Here is a 24931-nt window from a genome sequence, read left to right as displayed (position 1 = left end):
TAACCCTAGCAAAAAAAATGATTTTACAGCATTAGCTATTGAAAAAGGTCCCTTCTTTAGAAATGCTGAAGTTTGAATTGTTGAACATAATTCACTTTGATAGGCGTACTGCCCTTTTTGATATTGAAAAGGGAGTGAAGATCTTTTTTGCAAAATGGGAAATGTACTTAGACTTTTTACCTACTACACTATCTGACAATATCATGAAAATTTTTGAAAACACCACCTAGTCTTTGCTGAGACGAATATATTAACTGTTCGAATTGGGGTATGTTGTTACCACATTATAGGTCTTTTCCTTTCTGGGGAATAGCTAATTGAATATATAATTATTGTAAGTCTCTGAAGATTGTAAGACGGTTTCTTCTCGATTTTATCTAATTTTCTTTTTTATTTCTACTCATTTTCTTTTCTTTATTTAATTTTATTTTCATTCTGTTTATTTTATTAACCCCGAGTCTATTGGTACTCTTTAATATAGTTGTTGTATTTGTTTTTTCTCTGTGGATACAGTTTAGACTCCCTCTCTCTCCCCTTCCCCATAAAAAAAAGAAAAGAAAATTCAGGTATTCAATATTTTGTAATATGGATATATTTTATTGAATTTATGTCTCTTATGATACAAGATATACATTCGTTGTAACATTTTTTAGATTTGCGTAACTCTCTATTTTCTGAATACGATAAAAAAGATGTTTAACAAAAACAACCAAAAAAAATGTAGATTTGAAGTGGTTGATAGCGAAGACACTCTCCTCGCTATCTCTTCTGCTCGCAGAGTCCTTGATTTGACAGCGCTGTCTTGTCGCTCTCCATTTTTTATTTTTCACCAGGATAGAGCTGTTCTTCATACAAAGGAGGGTTACCTTCCTAAGGTTGTGTCCCATTTTCATGTGAATGAAGAAATTGTAGTTCCACCTTTTCAGACTCCAGATCTTTCTGTAGGTGAAGCCTCCCGGGATGTAGTTTGTGCTCTCTGTATCTATGTGGAGCGTACAAACTCGGTTAGAAAATCAGATGCTCTTTTTGTATTATATAGTTTTCACAAACGAGGATGGCCAGCTAACAAGTAGACTCTGACGAGATGGCTATGCATGACTATCTCTCAGGCGTACTCCCTGTCCCAAGCACGGTGACAGCACATTCTACTCTGTCTGTAGGGCCATCGTGGGCATTTAGTCGTAGTGCCTCTGCTGAACAATTGTCCAAGGCAGCCACATGGTCTTCTGTCCACACTTTTCTTAGGTTTTATGCCTTTCATACTTTTGCCTCTCAGGATACTTTATTTGGGTGACAAGTTCTCCTTTCGGCTCAGGAGCGTCCCCCACCCTGGGGGAACAGTTTTAGTTCATCCCCATGGGATCTCTGTGGATCCCTATGAACCCTGAAGAAGAAAATTAGAGTTATGGTAGACTTACCTAGATAACTCCTTTTCTTCAAGGTCCATAGGGTCCACAGGGCACCCACCCTGATGCATCTGGCTGCATGGGTAAATTTTCCTTTCGGGCACAGTTTCCTTCATTTTGTGTAAGAGTGTTTCTGGTGTATGATTGCTCTTCCTTCTCCTCTTTACTTCTCCTGCCTTGAGGCTTGTTAACTGAAGTCCTATAATATTCCCCATGGTATCCCTGTAGACCCTATGGACGTAGAAGATAATGAGTTATCTAGGTGAGTCTACCATAACTCAAATTTTCTGAGTGTTTGTATTTGTGTGTGTATATTTCTGAGTGTATGTGTACGTGTGTGTTTCTGAGTATTTGTATTTGTGTGTTTCTGCATGTTTTATTTGTGCGTGTTTTTGAGTGTTTGTATATGTGGGTGTATGCGTTTCTGACTATTTTGTATTTGTGCGTGTGTGTTTCTGAGTGTTTGTATTTGTGTGTATGTGTATGTTTTTTTTATTGTCTTCTGGTGTGGGGGTGATGGAGGTTTGTTATCGGGTGCCTGACTATAGATAGACAGTCAAATGGTCGACAAGACACCAGATGTTAGACAGTCAAAAGGTTGACACACTAAAGGTCGACGTGTAAGAAGGTCAACAGGGTCAAAAGGTCGACATGTAAGAAGGTCAACACAAAAAAATGGTTGGCACAAAATTGTCGGCACATTTTTTTTTTTTCTTTTTAGGGTTAGGCACTTACCCAGACAGGGTTAGGCACTAGAAGGGAGGGTAAGAGTCAGGGACCTACCCCAACGTTTAGGGTTAGGCACCAGGAGGGAGGGTTATGGTCAGGCACCTACCCCAACGGTTAGGGTTAGGCACCATGGGGAGGGTTAGGGTGAACATAAGGGTTAAAAATAAAAATCACACGTCAACCATTTTTATGTCGACCTTTTGACCATAGCGACCATTTGTACCTGTCGACCTTCTTACACATCGACCTTTAGTGTGTCGACCTTTTGTCCCAGTCCATCTATTGACTGTCTAACATCTGGAGTCAAATGTAATAAGGTGAGAGATTAGAATATGTGAGAGTTTAGCAGTAACCTTCACATTGGTGAAGTTTTATCGTCAAATTGGGAAACATCTGGATGAGCGTTTAAATCGTGAGAGTATTTTGAGTCTAAAAACTTGCGAGTTTCCATGTTTTCAGACTCTATTACATTGGGGGAGTTTCCATGTTCTCTGACTCTATTACATTGGGCGAGTTTCCATGTTCTCTGTCTCTATTACATTGGGCGAGTTTCCATGTTCTCTGTCTCTATTACATTGGGTGAGTTTCCATGTTCTCTGTCTCTATTACATTGGGTGAGTTTCCATGTTCTCTGACTCTATTACATTGGGTGAGTTTCCATGTTCTCTGACTATTACATTGGGTGAGTTTCCATGTTCTCTGTCTCTATTACAATGGGCGAGTTTCCATGTTCTCTGACTCTATTACATTGGGCGAGTTTCCATGTTCTCTGTCTTTATTACATTGGGCGAGTTTCCATGTTCTCTGTCTCTATTACATTGGGGGAGTTTCCATGTTCTCTGTCTCTATTACATTGGGTGAGTTTCCATGTTCTCTGTCTCTATTACATTGGGGGAGTTTCCATGTTCTCTGACTATTACATTGGGGGTGTTTCCATGTTCTCTGTCTCTATTACATTGGGGGAGTTTCCATGTTCTCTGACTCTATTACATTGGGGGAGTTTCCATGTTCTCTGTCTCTATTACATTGGGGGAGTTTCCATGTTCTCTGTCTCTATTACATTGGGCGAGTTTCCATGTTCTCGGTCTCTATTACATTAGGGGAGTTTCCATGTTCTCTGTCTCTATTACATTGGGGGTGTTTCCATGTTCTCTGTCTCTATTACATTGGGTGAGTTTTTCCATGTTCTCGGTCTCTATTACATTGGGGGAGTTTCCATGTTCTGTGACTGTATTACATTGGGGGAGTTTCCATGTTCTCTGACTCTATTACATTGGGCGAGTTTCCATGTTCTCTGACTATTACATTGGGTGAGTTTCCATGTTCTCTGTCTCTATTACATTGGGCGAGTTTCCATGTTCTCTGTCTCTATTACATTGGGCGAGTTGCCATGTTCTCTGTCTCTATTGCATTGGGTGAGTTTCCATGTTCTCTGTCTCTATTACGTTGGGGCGAGTTTCCATGTTCTGTGACTCTATTACATTGGGGCGAGTTTCCATGTTCTTGGACTCTATTACATTGGCCGAGCTAATCTGTCACATTTTGTAATCTCTCACCCTATTACACTTGGCCCCTGGTGTCTATCTAGACATTGTCTATCTTTTTATCCACACCCTTTGTTATCAGTCCAGTTTGTCCCTATCGGGATACTTTGTGTGTGTGTTTGTATTTGTGCATGTGTGTTTCTGAGTATTTGTATTTGTGTGTGTGTGTTTTTCTGAGAGTTTGTATTTGTGTGTGTGTGTGTGTTTCTGAGAGTTTGTATTTGTGTGTGTGTGTTTCTGAGAGTTTGTATTTGTGTGTGTGTGTGTGTTTCTGAGAGTTTGTATTTGTGTGTGTGTGTTTCTGAGAGTTTGTATTTGTGTGTCTCTGAGTGTTTGAATTTGTCTGTATGTGCATGCTTGCATGTTTTTGTGTTTCTGGTGAGGGGGTGATGGAATCCTATCCATTGTGCAGTTTGTCCCTATCGGGATACTTTGTACGCCGTGTTATGTCCTCCGTAGATGCGGCTCTTTGTGCCAGGTATTTATTCTCCATTTTATCTCCTAATCACTGGTCTTTAAAGCTTTGAATTCTCTGAGCACTTTCCCCTCCTCGTACTAGTTCCCAGCGGAGCGCGTGTCTTGGTGCAGCGGTGATCTGGGGCACAGTTACACGTCTTACAGCGCCTGCGCAGACAGATTGGGATGACATTTTTTCTGCCCATTGCTAATGAGCCATGAAACCAATCTTTATATAATGGATGTATAGATCATGATTATTTATTTCTGCTGGATCTATTTCACGTATTAAAAGATTTATAGATTTCAGTCTTCAAACCACAATAATATTAGGGGACATTTCTGGAAGCCGGTGCACATGGCATAGGTGGTGTAACTCATAGTAATTCCTCTACAGCAGATGATGATGATGGGGTACAGCACCTGTGCACCTGCCGGTGGCAGAATGACGTGGGGGTGGTGGTAGGACCAGAGAGGGTCTGGACCATCAGTATCAAACCAACCACTGGTTGGTTTGATACTGATGTCCAGAAGAGAGTAATAGAGATGAGGGTATTGTCTGGCTTATGGCGCTGACGGGACATCTTCTCATTTCAGACTTTAACTGGGTGAGGATCCTCCTCTACTGCATCATCTTCCTTCTGAGTGTCTTCGGCAACATTCTCATCATCATCGTGCTGGTGATGAACAAACGCCTCCGGACCATCACCAACTCCTTCCTGCTCTCCCTGGCCGTCAGCGACATCATGCTGTCTCTCTTCTGCATGCCCTTCACCCTCATCCCCAACATTATGGAGAACTTCATCTTCGGAGAGGTTATCTGCAAGACTGCTGCTTACTTTATGGGTGAGGGTCTCTCTATTCCCCGGCTCTGTGGGGCGTGTTTATTAGTGCTCGAGACCTTGTCACGATAATTATCATTTCATATCGCCATATATCACAGCAATGAGAAATGAGCTGGTATTCACATGCAGGGACTGCAGCCCCGATAGTGTAAAAGTAAAGTGTTAGCAGTGAGACCCAGACGTGCTAGTGTACTGTGTATGTGCCCTCATAAGACTTTGCATGTGCGAGCAGCGATTGCTCTGGGGGCATCCTATGGATCCCTCTCCCATAAAATGTTGCGATCTGTAGCCCCATAGATGGAGTTGGATACCGGGACCAAGCTCCGGGAATGCTTCACGTCCTAAGGTTGGTAATTCTGCAATTTAATAGCCCCCTTTAAAACCCATGGGGGATGCTTTTTGCGATCAAAGATGGGGGGGTGACAGCAGATACATCCAGATGATACTTAATAATTGCGGGTATCCTCCAAAAATATGGGTATGTTTTGGGGATAGACCATAATTCAGTTTTTTTATATAAATGCCACTATCTGTCCCTAACAGGCCATTTATAGACAGTAACTCCATGAAGAATCCAGACTTCACATTAGACACATTGGGGTCTGGTCATAATCACTTAATTTCTACAAAAGCTGGTGAAAAAGAACATTGGCCCTCATTCAGAGCCGTACGCTCTGAGCAGAGCGCACGCTCTGAATGAGGGCCGGCCTCCATTTTTATGGAGCGTCCTCCTGGACGCTCGTATAGCTGTGGGTCACCACCCACAGGCTATACGAGCGTGCATTGTGATGGTCGCGATGGTCGAGACCATCGCGACCATGGAATTTGCGAGCCGGAGCCTGCGGTTGAGGTTTTCAACCGCAAGCTCCGGAGTGATTTTGGCTCTATCAGAGCCAAAATCACTCCCACTGACATCACTAGTGATGTCAGTGGGCCGGCTTCTGACGGGAGGCGTTCCCGTGGGAACGCCCCCGTCAGGGAGGCACGCCCCCGGCACGCCCACCAAAGGGGGCGTGCTGTCAATCAACATTGACAGCACGCCCCCTTTGATCGGACACAACGAGCGAAGGACTTTCCTTCGCTCGTCGCGTCTGGCGCATGCGCACGACGGAGCTCCCTCCGTCGTGCGCATGCTCAGTCCATAACATCGACCCACTTGCGAGCGGACAGCCGCTCGCGAGTGGGTCTGAATCAGGCCCATTGTCATCTGCTTTTGGAGAAATTAAGTTTTGGGGCCATTCATCAAAAATATAATGCAGGAGAGATCACAGATTTCACCCACTTACCTTTCACTTGCGATGTGGCCCGCTGTCCCCATACACTAGTATGGGGACAGAAATTCATCAAGCTCCGTAAATACAATATTTTCAGGGCTTGGCTGCGGGAGCATTCGCCATTATCAGATGGCGTTTGCTCCCGCACTCGGCGCTCACCCTGCTTCTTCACTATGGGATGTAGTCCCGGGTTGTGAAGAGGGATCCTTTCGTATCCCTCCGCCCCTGTCCGGCTCCTTCCACCGGATGCCGGGGTCTCTGTGCGCCCTTATGAACCCTAGTACACGCAGGCACACTAGCACTGCTCAGTCGACTCCAGCGGCACTAAGCTCCCAAAAGGAGCAGTGAAAAGATTTTCGTATCAGCTGTCTCCGAATGATGAATTGCTCCGGTAATTAACTTGCGATGAGTTAGTAATTTCATTATTGGGGTCCCCCCGATAATTAACATAACGAATAGACCTCATTGTCATGCTTCATTGCTGCAGACCAGACCCCTAAATGACACACACATCACAGCATGTCATATGATGGCAGAAAGGGAGAATGAAGGTGAGGATGTCACACGAGATAGAGCTCAGAGCGATTTTCCCAAGCCACGCTGCTCACTACATTATGTACCATGTGAGTTACCTGACACTGTGCAGGCTTATAAATCATTGATTGCAACCTTAGAAGAGATGTTATTTTTTTCTTGTAGTCTGCCACCACGATTTATGTTAAGAAACGCTCCTACGGTTCATCACAGGATTGTTGCTTTGAGCCCCAATCACTCGTCATCTCTTTACAGGTATCTCCGTCAGTGTCTCCACCTTCAACCTGGTGGCCATTGCCATTGAACGCTACAGCGCCATCTGCAATCCCTTGAAATCTCGTGTCTGGCAAACCCGGTCCCATGCCTACAAGGTCATCGCTGCCACCTGGATCTTGTCCATTGTTATAATGATCCCATACCTGGTCTACAACAAATTGGTGATGTTCATCATAAAAGCAAGAAACAGACAGGGCTACCAGTGCCGGCTGCAGTTGCCCAATGACCAGGTCCAGCAGGCATGGTGAGATGCTCTCTATTGTCTATCTGTATGTGACTAGCTGGAGCCATACTCAGTCTCCCTCCTTCAGCCACACCATCTCTCCATACTTAGTCTCCATAAACAGACACCATCATTATTTATTTCATTAATAGCAAACAGACAGGAAGAAGCTGAGACGGGGTATTATCTTCCCCGATGTACGTTCTCGGGGTTGGAGGACAGGTCCAGCTTTATGAGCTAGTCCCCTCGGTGACGGATACTCTCTTCCCTATAAGTCATGTAAATCCAGCTGTTATTGCTGACAAAGTGCAGCAAATTCCCCACCGCGCTCAGCTGGCGTTCCCTTTATCCTGCGCAGGATGAGAGGTTCTGAATGTGGGCCCTCAGATTTAGCATATATACAGCGGGTAAAATAAGTATTGAACACATCAACATTTTTCTCAGTAAATATATGTGTAATTGGGGCTATTGTAATGAATTTTCACCAAATGTCAGCAACAACCCATGCAATCCACATATTCAAAGAAATCAAACCATAGATGTCCATAAATTAAGTTATGTGTAATAATGTGAAATGACACAGGGAAAAAGTATTGAACACATGAAGAAAGGGAAGTGCAAAAAGGCATGGAAATCCAAGACACCAGCTGACATCTATCAGTAATTAGAAAGCAATCCTGTCCCGTGTCAGTGATAATTAATATAAACTGGTTCAGTCCCAACTGATAGCTTATAAAAAGGTGTCTCATTACCAAGGTGTCACACAAGAAACATCTCATGATGGGTAAAAGCAAAGAGCTCTCTCAAGACCTTCACAACCTTAGTGTTGCAAAACATACTGATGGCATTGGTTACAGAAGGATTTCTAAACTTCAGAATGTTCCAGTGAGTACTGTTGGGGCCATAATCCGGAAGTGGAAAGAACATAATTTCACCATAAACCGGCGAGGTGCTCCTCGCAAGATTTCTGACAAAGGAGTGAAAAGAATTATCAGTTGTCCAAGAGCCAAGGACCACTTGTGGAGAGCTTCAGAAAGACCTGGAATTAGCAGGTACAATTGTTTCAAAGAAAACCGTAAGTAATGCTCTCAACCGCCATGGCCCGTATGCACACTCAGGGGTGCCGAGAGGGGGGGGAAGGCTGGTACAGTTTACCCGGGCCCGGGCTTCCAGAGGGGCCCCGGGTCCGGCGCCACCCCCCTCCTCCATGTTGAAGCTCGTTTAAAGTTTGCTGCACAACATTTGGACAAGCCTGTGAAATACTGGGAGAATATAGTCTGGTCAGATGAGACCACAATTGAACTCTATGGATGCCATAATACACACCATGTTTGGAGGAGAAATGGCACTGCACATCACCCCAAAATACCATACCAACAGTGCAGTTTGGAGGTGGGAACATCATGGTGTGGGGCTGGTTTTCAGCATATGGTGCTGGCATACTTCATGTTATTCGAAGGAAGAATGAATGAAAAAATGTACCAAGACGTTCTTGATAAAAATCTGCTGCCATCTACCAGGATGCTGAAGATGAAATGAGGGCGGACATTACAGCAAGACAATTATCCCAAACACACAGCCAAGGACACTCTCACCTGGTATCAGAGAAAGAAGATAAAGCTGCTAGAACGGCCCAGCCAATCACAGCCAATCACAGCCATTCACCTGACTTGAATCCAATTGAAAATCTATGGTAAGAACTAAAGATCAGAGGCCCTGATTCAGAGCCGGACCCTCTGACATAGCGCTCGCTCTGAACCAGGGCCGGGTTATTTTTTTTTTAGAACGGCCACCTGGCCGCTCGCATAGCTGTAGGTGGCCAGGAAAACGGTCGCGATGGTCAAGACCATCACGACCATCGGGCTTGCGACGAGACCCTTGTGGTAGCGTCTCGTTGCCGCAAGCCCCAGAGAGATTTCGGCTCAAACAGAGCCGAAATCTCTCCCACTGACATCACTAGTGATGTCGGTGGGGCCGGCCCCAAACGGTAGGCGTTCACATGGGAACGCATTCGTTTGGGCAGCCACTCCCCCGGCCCGCCCACCAAAGGGGGTGTGCTGTCACTCAACATCGACAGCACGCCCCCTTTGTTACGAGACCCGGAGCGGTGGAGTGCCCGTTGCTATCCGGGTCTCACACATGCGCACGACGGAGCCGGCTCCGTCATGCGCACTGGGCCACCATCGACCCAGTTGCGAGCGCTCAGCGCTTGCGACCGGGTCTGAATCAGGCCCAGAGTTGATAGAAGAGGCCACGGAACCTATAAGATTTGAAGACTGTTTGTTTGTGTGGAAGATTGGGCCAAAATCCCACCTGAGCAATGCGTGCGACTAGTTTCTCCATACAGGAGGCGTCTTATAGCTGTCATTACCAACAAAGGCTTTTGTACAAAGTATTCAATAAATTTCAGTAAGCGTGTTCAATACTTTTTCCCTGTGTTATTTCACATTATTACACATAACTTAATGTATGGACATCTATGTGGTTTGATCTCTTTGCATGTGTGGATTACATGGGTTGTTGTTTACATTTGGAGAAAATATCATTACAATATCCCCATTACATATATATTTACTGAGAAACATGTGGATGTGTCAAATACTTATTTTACCTGCTGTGTGTATGTATATATATAATATACAGTCAGGTCCATAAATATTGGGACATTGGCCCTCATTCAGAGCCGCTCGCTAGCGGCCGTACGCTCGTTCCGAGCGATGTTCGCACATCTGCGCATGCGTACGGTTTTTAGTACGCATGCGTGAACCAGTCAGTGCGGCCGAAAATCGTTTGTACGCTATAAAGCGAGTGCCTGCTATTTTGAGTGACAGAATGAGGCGTATGTGGGTGGTAACAGGGGAAGGTGTTTGAAAACGGGGAGTGGAATTCGAACGCAGGCGTGCTTAAAGGTCAAAACGGGCGTTTTAAGGGAGTGCATAATTAATACAGCAGCGTCATTGACCACGTCACTTGTTTTTTTTTTAACTCAGAACTGCTCGCAAAATAGCGGTTGAAAAAACCAACCACAAGAATAGCGAGCAGTTCGTACGCTGTACGATGTACTCGATTAATCTAATAAATAGCGGACATGACGTATGGTGCGAGCGGCCAGGGGGCGCTTTTATCAAATAAACGAGCGGATGTTTTGCTCGCTCATTCAGACTTAGAGGTGTGAACAGACTGCAATTTGCGAACGGATCATTTGAATAGCCACCCCTTGTTTTTGAACGAACGACCGCAAATAGCGAACGGCTCTGAATCAGGCCCATTGCCAGAATTTTCATATTTTGGCCTCTATTCACCACCACAATGGCTTTGAAATGAAATAAACAAGATGTGCTTTACCTGCAGACTTTCAGATTTAATTTGAGGGTAATTACATCCAAATCAGGTGAACGGTGTTGGAATTACAACGGTTTCTATATGTGCCTCCCACTTTTTAAGGGGCCAAAAGTAATGGGACAAACTAAACAATCCTAAATCTAACTTTCACTTTTTAATACTTTGTTGCAAATCCTTTGCAGGCAATTACAGCCTGAAGTCTGGAACGCATAGACATCACCAGACGCTGGATTTCATCCCTGGTGATGCTCTGCCAGGCCTCTACTGCAAATGTCTTCAGTTCCTGCTTGTTCTTGGGGCATTTTCCCTTCAGTTTTGTCTTCATCAAGTGAAATGCATGCTCAATCGGATTCAGGTCAGGGGATTGACTTGGCCATTGCATAACATTCCACTTTTTAGCCTTTAAAAACTCTTTGGTTGCTTTTGCAGTATGCTTCGGGTCATTGTCCATCTGCACTGTGAAGCGCTGTCCAATGAGTTCTGAAGCATTTGACTGAATATGAGCATATAATATTGCCCAAAACACTTCAGAATTCATTCTGCTGCTTTTGTCAGCAGTCACATCATCAATAAATACAAGGGAACCAGTTCCATTGGCAGCCATACATGCCCACGCCATGTCACTACCACCACCATGCTTCACTGATGAGGTGGTATGTTTTGGATCATGAGCAGTTCCTTTCCTTCTCTTCTCTTCCCATCACTCTGGTACAAGTTGATCTTTGTCTCATTTGTCAATAGGATGTTGTTCCAGAACTGTAATGGCTTTTTTAGATGTTGTTTGGCAAACTCTAATCTGGTCTTCCAGTTTTTGTGGCTCACCAATGGTTTACATCTTGTGGTGAACCCTCTATATTCACTCTTGTGAAGTCTTCTCTTGATTGTTGACTTTGACACATGTACATCTACCTCCTGGAGAGTGTTCTTGATTTGGCCAACTGTTGTGAAGGGGTTTTTCTTCACCAGGGAAATAATTATTTTGTCATCCACCACAGTTGTTTTCCGTGGTCTTCCAGATCTTTTGGTGTTGCTGAGCTCTCTGGTGCGTTCTTTCTTTTTAAGAATGTTCCAAACAGTTGATTTGGCCACACCTAATGTTTTTGCTATCTCTCTGATGGGTTTGTTTTGATTTTTCAGCCTAATGATGGCTTGCTTCACTGATAGTGACAGCTCTTTGGATCTCATATTGAGAGTCGACAGCAACTGATTCCAAATGCAAATGTCACACCTAGAATCAACTCCAGACCTTTTACCTGCTTAATTGATAATGAAATAATGAGGGAATAGCCCACACCTGTCCATGAAATAGCTTTTGAGTTAATAGTCCCATTACTTTGGGCCCCTTAAAAAGTGGGAGGCACATATAGAAACCGTTGTAATTCCTACACCGTTCACCTGATTTGGATGTAATTACCCTCAAATTAAATCTGAAAGTCTGCAGGTAAATCACATCTTGTTTGTTTCATTTCAAAGCCATTGTGGTGGTGAATAGAGGCCAAAATCTGAAAATTCTGTCAATGTCCCAATATTTATGGACCTGACTGTATATATTATAATGTTGTATCACTGTACATCTATGTCCTGTCTGCCAGAATAAATAATCATATTATCAGCATAATATTACATTATGTATAAGATATAAGGACAACCGAATATGCTGGCGATATAAAGACATTAATAAGATATTTCCCTCTCCGTTCTCGGCCTAGGGATTGTCTGGCATTTCTCTCATTATTACCTGTTCTCTTCTCTGTATTGTACATCAATGTCTTTTATTTACATGTTGCTGCTTCCTCTGTCTACAGACATTTCCCCCATTCCCTGGAAGGGTCCCGCTGCTATCATTACAGGTCCTGTAATACATTATTACAAAAAGATATAAAGGAGGACTAGGGGCATGTACTATTTAATAATGGAAACCTAACGCCCACCAATCCGTTGGCCCTAGGGATGGTGTGACCCGCAGAGTAGGCAGCACACTAGTCAGTCTGTCCTGGGCAGCGCTGTCTGTCTTCTGCAACGTCCTTGGGGAAAGATGTCATAATGAAATGCAGAGGTTTGGGCAAAGCAAGTCCAGTAAAATATCATTCTTGTCTGCCCAGGGATATAAAAGTGTGAGGTTCCCTGCTGTATATGTGTCAGAGAGCAGACTATTTACAGTATGGCAATGCTCTACAAAGGTGAATATAATAATTGGTATAAAATGCATATTACTGCTCTGCAATGTGCCATTGTATAAGAAGGAGAACACTACCGTCCCCTCAGCCTACATGGTATCTGCTAATTGTCTCTAAAGTTACATTGGCAGCAGATAACCGGCTATAGAAGGAGCACACTACCGTCCCCTCAGCCTACATGGTATCTGCTAATTGTCTCTATAGTTACATTGGCAGCAGATAACCGGCTATAGAAGGAGCACACTACCGTCCCCATAGCCTACATGGTATCTGCTAATTGTCCCTATAGTTACATTGGCAGCAGATAACCGGCTATAGAAGGAGCACACTACCGTCCCCTCAGCCTACATGGTAGCTGCTAATTGTCCCTATAGTTACATTGGCAGCAGATAACTGGCTATAGAAGGAGCACACTACCGTCCCCATAGCCTACATGGTAGCTGCTAATTGTCCCTATAGTTACATTGGCAGCAGATAACCGGCTATAGAAGGAGCACACTACCGTCCCCTCAGCCTACATGGTATCTGCTAATTGTCTCTATAGTTACATTGGCAGCAGATAACCGGCTATAGAAGGAGCACACTAACGTCCCCACAGCCTACATGGTATCTGCTAATTGTCCCTATAGTTACATTGGCAGCAGATAACCAGTGTATAAGAAGGAGCACACTACCGTCCCCATAACCTACATGGTATCTGCTAATTGTCCTTATAGTTACATTGGCAGCAGATAACCGGCTATAGTTGGAGCACACTACCGTCCCCATAGCCTACATGGTAGCTGCTAATTGTCCCTATAGTTACATTGGCAGCAGATAACCGGTGTATTAGAAGGAGCACACTACCGTCCCCTCAGCCTACATGGTATCTGCTAATTGTCTCTATAGTTACATTGGCAGCAGATAACCGGCTATAGAAGGAGCACACTAACGTCCCCATAGCCTACATGGTAGCAGCTAATTGTCTCTATAGTTACATTGGCAGCAGATAACCGGTGTATTAGAAGGAGCACACTAACGTCCCCATAGCCTACATGGTAGCAGCTAATTGTCTCTATAGTTACATTGGCAGCAGATAACCGGCTATAGAAGGAGCACACTACCGTCCCCATAGCCTACATGGTATCTGCTAATTGTGCCTATAGTTACATTGGCAGCAGATAACCGGCTATAGAAGGAGCACACTACCGTCCCCATAGTCTACATGGTAGCTGCTAATTGTCTCTATAGTTACATTGGCAGCAGATAACTGGCTATAGAAGGAGCACACTACCGTCCCCATAACCTACATGGTATCTGCTAATTGTCCTTATAGTTACATTGGCAGCAGATAACCGGCTATAGTTGGAGCACACTACCGTCCCCATAGCCTACATGGTAGCTGCTAATTGTCCCTATAGTTACATTGGCAGCAGATAACCGGTGTATTAGAAGGAGCACACTACCGTCCCCTCAGCCTACATGGTAGCAGCTAATTGTCTCTACAGTTACATTGGCAGCAGATAACCGGCTATAGAAGGAGCACACTACCGTCCCCATAGCCTACATGGTATCTGCTAATTGTCTCTATAGTTACATTGGCAGCAGATAACCGGCTATAGAAGGAGCACACTAACGTCCCCATAGCATACATGGTAGCAGCTAATTGTCTCTATAGTTACATTGGCAGCAGATAACCGGCTATAGAAGGAGCACACTACCGTCCCCATAGCCTACATGGTATCTGCTAATTGTGCCTATAGTTACATTGGCAGCAGATAACCGGCTATAGAAGGAGCACACTAACGTCCCCATAGCCTACATGGTAGCTGCTAATTGTCTCTATAGTTACATTGGCAGCAGATAACCGGCTATAGAAGGAGCACACTAACGTCCCCATAGCCTACATGGTAGCTGCTAATTGTCCCTATAGTTACATTGGCAGCAGATAACTGGCTATAGAAGGAGCACACTACCGTCCCCTCAGCCTACATGGTATCTGCTAATTGTCTCTATAGTTACATTGGCAGCAGATAACCGGCTATAGAAGGAGCACACTACCGTCCCCATAACCTACATGGTATCTGCTAATTGTCTCTATAGTTACATTGGCAGCAGATAACCGGTGTATTAGAAGGAGCACACTACCGTCCCCTCAGCCTACATGGTATCTGCTAATTGTCTCTATAGTTACATTGGCAGCAGATAACCGGCTATAGAAGGAGCACACTAACGTCCCCATAGCCTACATGGTAGCAGCTAATTGTCTCTATAGTTACATTGGCAGCAGATAACCGGTGTATTAGAAGGAGCACACTACCGTCCCCATAGCCTACATGGTATCTGCTAATTGTGCATATAGTTACATTGGCAGCAGATAACCGGCTATAGAAGGAGCACACTACCGTCCCCATAGTCTACATGGTAGCTGCTAATTGTCTCTATAGTTACATTGGCAGCAGATAACCGGCTATAGAAGGAGCACACTACCGTCCCCATAGCCTACATGGTAACTGCTAATTGTCCCTATAGTTACATTGGCAGCAGATAACCGGGTATAGAAGGAGCACACTACCGTCCCGATAGCCTACATGGTAGCAGCTAATTGTGCCTATAGATACATTGGCAGCAGATAACCGGCTATAGAAGGAGCACACTACCGTCCCCTCAGCCTACATGGTAGCTGCTAATTGTCCCTATAGTTACATTGGCAGCAGATAACTGGCTATAGAAGGAGCACACTACCGTCCACATAGCCTACATGGTATCTGCTAATTGTCTCTATAGTTACATTGGCAGCAGATAACCGGCTATAGAATGAGCACTCTACCGTCCCCTCAGCCTACATGGTATCTGCTAATTGTCTCTATAGTTACATTGGCAGCAGATAACCGGCTATAGAAGGAGTACACTACTGTCCCCATAGCTTACATGGTATCTGCTAATTGTCCCTATAGTTACATTGGCAGCAGATAACCGGCTATAGAAGGAGCACACTACCGTCCCGATAGCCTACATGGTATCTGCTAATTGTCCTTATAGTTACATTGGCAGCAGATAACCGGCTATAGTTGGAGCACACTACCGTCCCCATAGCCTACATGGTAGCTGCTAATTGTCCCTATAGTTACATTGGCAGCAGATAACCGGTGTATTAGAAGGAGCACACTACCGTCCTCTCAGCCTACATGGTATCTGCTAATTGTCTCTATAGTTACATTGGCAGCAGATAACCGGCTATAGAAGGAGCACACTACCGTCCCCATAGCCTACATGGTAGCAGATAATTGTCCTTATAGTTACATTGGCAGCAGATAACCGGCTATGGAAGGAGCACACTACTGTCCCCATAGCCTACATGGTAGCAGCTAATTGTCCCTATAGTTACATTGGCAGCAGATAACCAGTGTATAAGAAGGAGCACACTACCGTCCCCATAGCCTACATGGTAGCTGCTAATTGTCTCTATAGTTACATTGGCAGCAGATAACCGCCTATAGAAGGAGCACACTACCGTCCCCATAGCCTACATGGTAGCTGCTAATTGTCCCTATAGTTACATTGGCAGCAGATAACCGGCTATAGAAGGAGCACACTACTGTCCCCATAGCTTACATGGTAGCAGATAATTGTGCCTATAGTTACATTGGCAGCAGATAACCGGCTATAGAAGGAGCACACTACTGTCCCCATAGCCTACATGGTAGCAGCTAATTGTCTCTATAGTTACATTGGCAGCAGATAACCGGCTATAGAAGGAGCACACTACCGTCCCCATAGCCTACATGGTAGCAGCTAATTGTGCCTATAGTTACATTGGCAGCAGATAACCGGCTATAGAAGGAGCACACTACTGTCCCCATAGCCTACATGGTAGCAGCTAATTGTCTCTATAGTTACATTGGCAGCAGATAACCGGCTATAGAAGGAGCACACTACCGTCCCCATAGCCTACATGGTAGCAGCTAATTGTCTCTATAGTTACATTGGCAGCAGATAACCGGCTATAGAAGGAGCACACTACCGTCCCCACAGCCTACATGGTGGTAGCTAATTGTCTCTATAGTTACATTGGCAGCAGATAACTGGCTATAGAAGGAGCACACTACCATCCCCGAGACTACATGGTGGTAGCTATTTGTCTCTATAGTTACATTGGCAGCAATTACCCGGCTATAGAAGGAGCACACTACCGTCCCCATAGCCTACATGGTATCTGCTAATTGTCCCTATAGTTACATTGGCAGCAGATAACCAGTGTATAAGAAGGAGCACACTACCGTCCCCTCAGCCTACATGGTAGCAGCTAATTGTCCCTATAGTTACATTGGCAGCAGGTAACTGGTCTATAAGAATGAGCACACTACTGTCCCCATAGCCTACATGGTAGCAGCTAATTGTCTCTATAGTTACATTGGCAGCAGATAACCGGCAATAGAAGGAGGACACTACCGTCCCCATAGCCTACATGGTATCTGCTAATTGTCCCTATAGTTACATTGGCAGCAGATAACTGGCTATAGAAGGAGCACACTACCGTCCCCTCAGCCTACATGGTATCTGCTAATTGTCTCTATAGTTACATTGGCAGCAGATAACCGGCTATAGAAGGAGCACACTACCGTCCCCATAACCTACATGGTATCTGCTAATTGTCTCTATAGTTACATTGGCAGCAGATAACCGGCTATAGAAGGAGCACACTACCGTCCCCATAACCTACATGGTATCTGCTAATTGTCTCTATAGTTACATTGGCAGCAGATAACCGGTGTATCAGAAGGAGCACACTACCGTCCCCTCAGCCTACATGGTATCTGCTAATTGTCTCTATAGTTACATTGGCAGCAGATAACCGGCTATAGAAGGAGCACACTAACGTCCCCATAGTCTACATGGTAGCTGCTAATTGTCTCTATAGTTACATTGGCAGCAGATAACCGGCTATAGAAGGAGCACACTACCGTCCCCATAGCCTACATGGTAACTGCCAATTGTGCATATAGTTACATTGGCAGCAGATAACCGGGTATAGAAGGAGCACACTACCGTCCCGATAGCCTATATGGTAGCAGCTAATTGTGCCTATAGATACATTGGCAGCAGATAACCGGCTATAGAAGGAGCACACTACCGTCCCCTCAGCCTACATGGTAGCTGCTAATTGTCCCTATAGTTACATTGGCAGCAGATAACTGGCTATAGAAGGAGCACACTACCGTCCCCTCAGCCTACATGGTATCTGCTAATTGTCTCTATAGTTACATTGGCAGCAGATAACCGGCTATAGAAGGAGTACACTACTGTCCCCATAGCTTACATGGTATCTGCTAATTGTCCCTATAGTTACATTGGCAGCAGATAACCGGCTATTGAAGGAGCACACTACCGTCCCGATAGCCTACATGGTATCTGCTAATTGTCCTTATAGTTACATTGGCAGCAGATAACCGGCTATAGTTGGAGCACACTACCGTCCCCATAGCCTACATGGTAGCTGCTAATTGTCCCTATAGTTACATTGGCAGCAGATAACCGGTGTATTAGAAGGAGCACACTACCGTCCCCTCAGCCTACATGGTATCTGTTAATTGTCTCTATAGTTACATTGGCAGCAGATAACCGGCTATAGAAGGAGCACACTATCGTCCCCATAGCCTACATGGTAGCAGATAATTGTCCCTATAGTTACATTGGCAGCAGATAACCAGTGTATAAGAAGGAGCACACTACCGTCCCCATAGCCTACATGGTAGCTGCTAATTGTCTCTATAGTTACATTGGCAGCAGATAACCGGCTATAGAAGGAGCACACTACTGTCCCCATAGCCTACATGGTAGCAGCTAATTGTCCCTATAGTTACATTGGCAGCAGATAACCGGCTATAGAAGGAGCACACTACTGTCCCCATAGCCTACATGGTAGCAGCTAATTGTCTCTATAGTTACATTGGCAGCAGATAACCGGCTATAGAAGGAGCACACTACTGTCCCCATAGCCTACATGGTAGCAGCTAATTGTGCCTATAGTTACATTGGCAGCAGATAACCGGCTATAGAAGGAGCACACTACCGTCCCCATAGCCTACATGGTAGCTGCTAATTGTCTCTATAGTTACATTGGCAGCAGATAACCGGCTATAGAAGGAGCACACTACCGTCCCCACAGCCTACATGGTGGTAGCTAATTGTCTCTATAGTTACATTGGCAGCAGATAACCGGCTATAGAAGGAGCACACTACCGTCCCCATAGCCTACATGGTAGCTGCTAATTGTCTCTATAGTTACATTGGCAGCAGATAACCGGCTATAGAAGGAGCACACTACCGTCCCCACAGCCTACATGGTGGTAGCTAATTGTCTCTATAGTTACATTGGCAGCAGATAACTGGCTATAAAAGGAGCACACTACCATCCCCGAGACTACATGGTGGTAGCTAATTGTCTCTATAGTTACATTGGCAGCAATTAACCGGCTATAGAAGGAGCACACTACCATCCCCATAGCCTACATGGTAGCAGCTAATTGTCCCTATAGTTACATTGGCAGCAGATAACCAGTGTATAAGAAGGAGCACACTACCGTCCCCTCAGCCTACATGGTAGCTGCTAATTGTCTCTATAGTTACATTGGCAGTAGATAACCGGCTATAGAAGGAGCACACTACTGTCCCCATAGCCTACATGGTAGCTGCTAATTGTCTCTATAGTTACATTGGCAGCAGATAACCGGCTATAGAAGGAGCACACTACCGTCCCCATAGCCTACATGGTATCTGCTAATTGTCTCTATAGTTACATTGGCAGCAGATAACCGGCTATAGAAGGAGCACACTACCGTCCCCATAGCCTAAATGGTATCTGCTAATTGTCCCTATAGTTACATTGGCAGCAGATAACCAGTGTATAAGAAGGAGCACACTACCGTCCCCATTGCCTACATGGTAGCAGCTAATTGTCTCTATAGTTACATTGGCAGCAGATAACCGGCTATAGAAGGAGCACACTACCGTCCCCATAGCCTACATGGTATCTGCTAATTGTGCCTATAGTTACATTGGCAGCAGATAACCGGCTATAGAAGGAGCACACTACCGTCCCCATAGTCTACATGGTAGCTGCTAATTGTCTCTATAGTTACATTGGCAGCAGATAACCGGCTATAGAAGGAGCACACTACCGTCCCCATAGCCTACATGGTAACTGCTAATTGTCCCTATAGTTACATTGGCAGCAGATAACCGGGTATAGAAGGAGCACACTACCGTCCCGATAGCCTACATGGTAGCAGCTAATTGTGCCTATAGTTACATTGGCAGCAGATAACCGGCTATAGAAGGAGCACACTACCGTCCCCTCAGCCTACATGGTAGCTGCTAATTGTCCCTATAGTTACATTGGCAGCAGATAACCGGCTATAGAAGGAGCACACTACCGTCCCCTCAGCCTACATGGTATCTGCTAATTGTCTCTATAGTTACATTGGCAGCAGATAACCGGCTATAGAAGGAGTACACTACTGTCCCCATAGCCTACATGGTATCTGCTAATTGTCCCTATAGTTACATTGGCAGCAGATAACCGGCTATAGAAGGAGCACACTACCGTCCCCATAACCTACATGGTATCTGCTAATTGTCCTTATAGTTACATTGGCAGCAGATAAACGGCTATAGTTGGAGCACACTACCGTCCCCATAGCCTACATGGTAGCTGCTAATTGTCCCTATAGTTACATTGGCAGCAGATAACCGGTGTATTAGAAGGAGCACACTACCGTCCCCTCAGCCTACATGGTATCTGCTAATTGTCTCTATAGTTACATTGGCAGCAGATAACCGGCTATAGAAGGAGCACACTACCGTCCCCATAGTCTACATGGTAGCAGCTAATTGTCCCTATAGTTACATTGGCAGCAGATAACCGGCTATAGAAGGAGCACACTACCGTCCCCATAACCTACATGGTATCTGCTAATTGTCCTTATAGTTACATTGGCAGCAGATAAACGGCTATAGTTGGAGCACACTACCGTCCCCATAGCCTACATGGTAGCTGCTAATTGTCCCTATAGTTACATTGGCAGCAGATAACCAGTGAATAAGAAGGAGCACACTACCGTCCCCTCAGCCTACATGGTAGCTGCTAATTGTCTCTATAGTTACATTGGCAGTAGATAACCGGCTATAGAAGGAGCACACTACTGTCCCCATAGCCTACATGGTAGCTGCTAATTGTCTCTATAGTTACATTGGCAGCAGATAACCGGCTATAGAAGGAGCACACTACCGTCCCCATAGCCTACATGGTATCTGCTAATTGTCTCTATAGTTACATTGGCAGCAGATAACCGGCTATAGAAGGAGCACACTACCGTCCCCATAGCCTAAATGGTATCTGCTAATTGTCCCTATAGTTACATTGGCAGCAGATAACCAGTGTATAAGAAGGAGCACACTACCGTCCCCATAGCCTACATGGTAGCAGCTAATTGTCTCTATAGTTACATTGGCAGCAGATAACCGGCTATAGAAGGAGCACACTACCGTCCCCATAGCCTACATGGTATCTGCTAATTGTGCCTATAGTTACATTGGCAGCAGATAACCGGCTATAGAAGGAGCACACTACCGTCCCCATAGTCTACATGGTAGCTGCTAATTGTCTCTTTAGTTACATTGGCAGCAGATAACCGGCTATAGAAGGAGCACACTACCGTCCCCATAGCCTACATGGTAACTGCTAATTGTCCCTATAGTTACATTGGCAGCAGATAACCGGGTATAGAAGGAGCACACTACCGTCCCGATAGCCTACATGGTAGCAGCTAATTGTGCCTATAGTTACATTGGCAGCAGATAACCGGCTATAGAAGGAGCACACTACCGTCCCCTCAGCCTACATGGTAGCTGCTAATTGTCCCTATAGTTACATTGGCAGCAGATAACCGGCTATAGAAGGAGCACACTACCGTCCCCTCAGCCTACATGGTATCTGCTAATTGTCTCTATAGTTACATTGGCAGCAGATAACCGGCTATAGAAGGAGTACACTACTGTCCCCATAGCCTACATGGTATCTGCTAATTGTCCCTATAGTTACATTGGCAGCAGATAACCGGCTATAGAAGGAGCACACTACCGTCCCCATAACCTACATGGTATCTGCTAATTGTCCTTATAGTTACATTGGCAGCAGATAAACGGCTATAGTTGGAGCACACTACCGTCCCCATAGCCTACATGGTAGCTGCTAATTGTCCCTATAGTTACATTGGCAGCAGATAACCGGTGTATTAGAAGGAGCACACTACCGTCCCCTCAGCCTACATGGTATCTGCTAATTGTCTCTATAGTTACATTGGCAGCAGATAACCGGCTATAGAAGGAGCACACTACCGTCCCCATAGTCTACATGGTAGCAGCTAATTGTCCCTATAGTTACATTGGCAGCAGATAACCAGTGAATAAGAAGGAGCACACTACCGTCCCCTCAGCCTACATGGTAGCAGCTAATTGTCTCTATAGTTACATTGGCAGCAGATAACCGCCTATAGAAGGAGCACACTAACGTCCCCATAGCCTACATGGTATCTGCTAATTGTGCCTATAGTTACATTGGCAGCAGATAACCGGCTATAGAAGGAGCACACTACTGTCCCCATAGCCTACATGGTAGCAGCTAATTGTCCCTATAGTTACATTGGCAGCAGATAACCGGCTATAGAAGAGCACACTACCATCCCCATAGCCTACATGGTAGCTGCTAATTGTCTCTATAGTTACATTGGCAGCAGATAACCGGCTATAGAAGGAGCACACTACCGTCCCCATAGTCTACATGGTAGCTGCTAATTGTCTCTATAGTTACATTGGCAGCAGATAACCGGCTATAGAAGGAGCACACTACCGTCCCCATAGCCTACATGGTAACTGCTAATTGTCCCTATAGTTACATTGGCAGCAGATAACCGGGTATAGAAGGAGCACACTACCGTCCCGATAGCCTACATGGTAGCAGCTAATTGTGCCTATAGTTACATTGGCAGCAGATAACCGGCTATAGAAGGAGCACACTACCGTCCCCTCAGCCTACATGGTAGCTGCTAATTGTCCCTATAGTTACATTGGCAGCAGATAACCGGCTATAGAAGGAGCACACTACCGTCCCCTCAGCCTACATGGTATCTGCTAATTGTCTCTATAGTTACATTGGCAGCAGATAACCGGGTATAGAAGGAGTACACTACTGTCCCCATAGCCTACATGGTATCTGCTAATTGTCCCTATAGTTACATTGGCAGCAGATAACCGGCTATAGAAGGAGCACACTACCGTCCCCATAACCTACATGGTATCTGCTAATTGTCCTTATAGTTACATTGGCAGCAGATAACCGGCTATAGTTGGAGCACACTACCGTCCCCATAGCCTACATGGTAGCTGCTAATTGTCCCTATAGTTACATTGGCAGCAGATAACCGGTGTATTAGAAGGAGCACACTACCGTCCCCTCAGCCTACATGGTATCTGCTAATTGTCTCTATAGTTACATTGGCAGCAGATAACCGGCTATAGAAGGAGCACACTACCGTCCCCATAGTCTACATGGTAGCAGCTAATTGTCCCTATAGTTACATTGGCAGCAGATAACCGGGTATAGAAGGAGCACACTACCGTCCCCATAGCCTACATGGTAGCAGCTAATTGTCTCTATAGTTACATTGGCAGCAGATAACTGGCTATAGAAGGAGCACACTATCGTCCCCATAGCCTACATGGTAGCAGATAATTGTGCCTATAGTTACATTGGCAGCAGATAACCGGCTATAGAAGGAGCACACTACCGTCCCCATAGCCTACATGGTAGCAGCTAATTGTCCCTATAGTTACATTGGCAGCAGATAACCGGCCATAGAAGGAGCACACTACCGTCCCCTCAGCATACATGGTAGCTGCTAATTGTCTCTATAGTTACATTGGCAGCAGATAACCGGCTATAGAAGGAGCACACTACCGTCCCCCTGAGCCTACATGGTAGCAGCTAATTGTCCCTATAGTTACATTGGCAGCAGATAACCGGCTATAGAAGGAGCACACTACCGTCCCCATAGCCTACATGGTAGCAGCTAATTGTCCCTATAGTTACATTGGCAGCAGATAACCAGTGTATAAGAAGGAGCACACTACCGTCCCCATAGCCTACATGGTAGCAGCTAATTGTCCCTATAGTTACATTGGCAGCAGATAACCGGCTATAGAAGGAGCACACTACTGTCCCCATAGCCTACATGGTAGCAGCTAATTGTCTCTATAGTTACATTGGCAGCAGATAACCGGCTATAGAAGGAGCACACTACCGTCCCCATAGCCTACATGGTAGCAGATAATTGTCCCTATAGTTACATTGGCAGCAGATAACCGGCTATAGAAGGAGCACACTACTGTCCCCATAGCCTACATGGTAGCAGCTAATTGTCCCTATAGTTACATTGGCAGCAGATAACCGGCTATAGTGGCTATAGAAGAAGCACACTACCGTCCCCATAGCCTACATGGTAGCAGATAATTGTCCCTATAGTTACATTGGCAGCAGATAACCAGTGTATAAGAAGGAGCACACTACCGTCCCCATAGCCTACATGGTAGCTGCTAATTGTCTCTATAGTTACATTGGCAGCAGATAACCGGCTATAGAAGGAGCACACTACTGTCCCCATAGCCTACATGGTAGCAGCTAATTGTCCCTATAGTTACATTGGCAGCAGATAACCGGCTATAGAAGGAGCACACTACCGTCCCCATAGCCTACATGGTAGCTGCTAATTGTCCCTATAGTTACATTGGCAGCAGATAACCGGCTATAGAAGGAGCACACTACTGTCCCCATAGCCTACATGGTAGCAGCTAATTGTGCTATAGTTACATTGGCAGCAGATAACCGGCTATAGAAGGAGCACACTACCGTCCCCACAGCCTACATGGTAGCAGCTAATCGTGCCTATAGTTACATTGGCAGCAGATAACCGGCTATAGAAGGAGCACACTACCATCCCCGAGACTACATGGTGGTAGCTAATTGTCTCTATAGTTACATTGGCAGCAGATAACTGGCTATAGAAGGAGCACACTACCATCCCCGAGAC

General features: G+C 45.2%; 1 protein-coding gene across 1 annotated transcript in view; it reads left to right on the top strand.

Moving 5' to 3' along the window:
- Positions 1 to 4701: 4701 nt before the first annotated feature.
- LOC148535141 (cholecystokinin receptor-like) overlaps positions 4702 to 24931 on the top strand; it is a 62362-nt gene continuing 42132 nt past the window's right edge. Inside the window, exons 1-2 of the mRNA XM_088464491.1 lie at positions 4702 to 4981; positions 7044 to 7308. Coding sequence (XP_088320617.1) covers positions 4702 to 4981; positions 7044 to 7308 — 545 coding nt within the window. The remainder of the gene's footprint in view (positions 4982 to 7043; positions 7309 to 24931) is intronic.

The sequence above is a fragment of the Taudactylus pleione genome, unplaced genomic scaffold (assembly GCF_031769625.1).
Source record: "Taudactylus pleione unplaced genomic scaffold, aTauple2 ptg000060l, whole genome shotgun sequence".
In the NCBI taxonomy this organism is placed as follows: domain Eukaryota; kingdom Metazoa; phylum Chordata; class Amphibia; order Anura; family Myobatrachidae; genus Taudactylus; species Taudactylus pleione.
The sequence above is the reverse complement of the archived record's forward strand: the minus strand, read 5'-3'. Positions and strand labels throughout refer to the sequence as shown.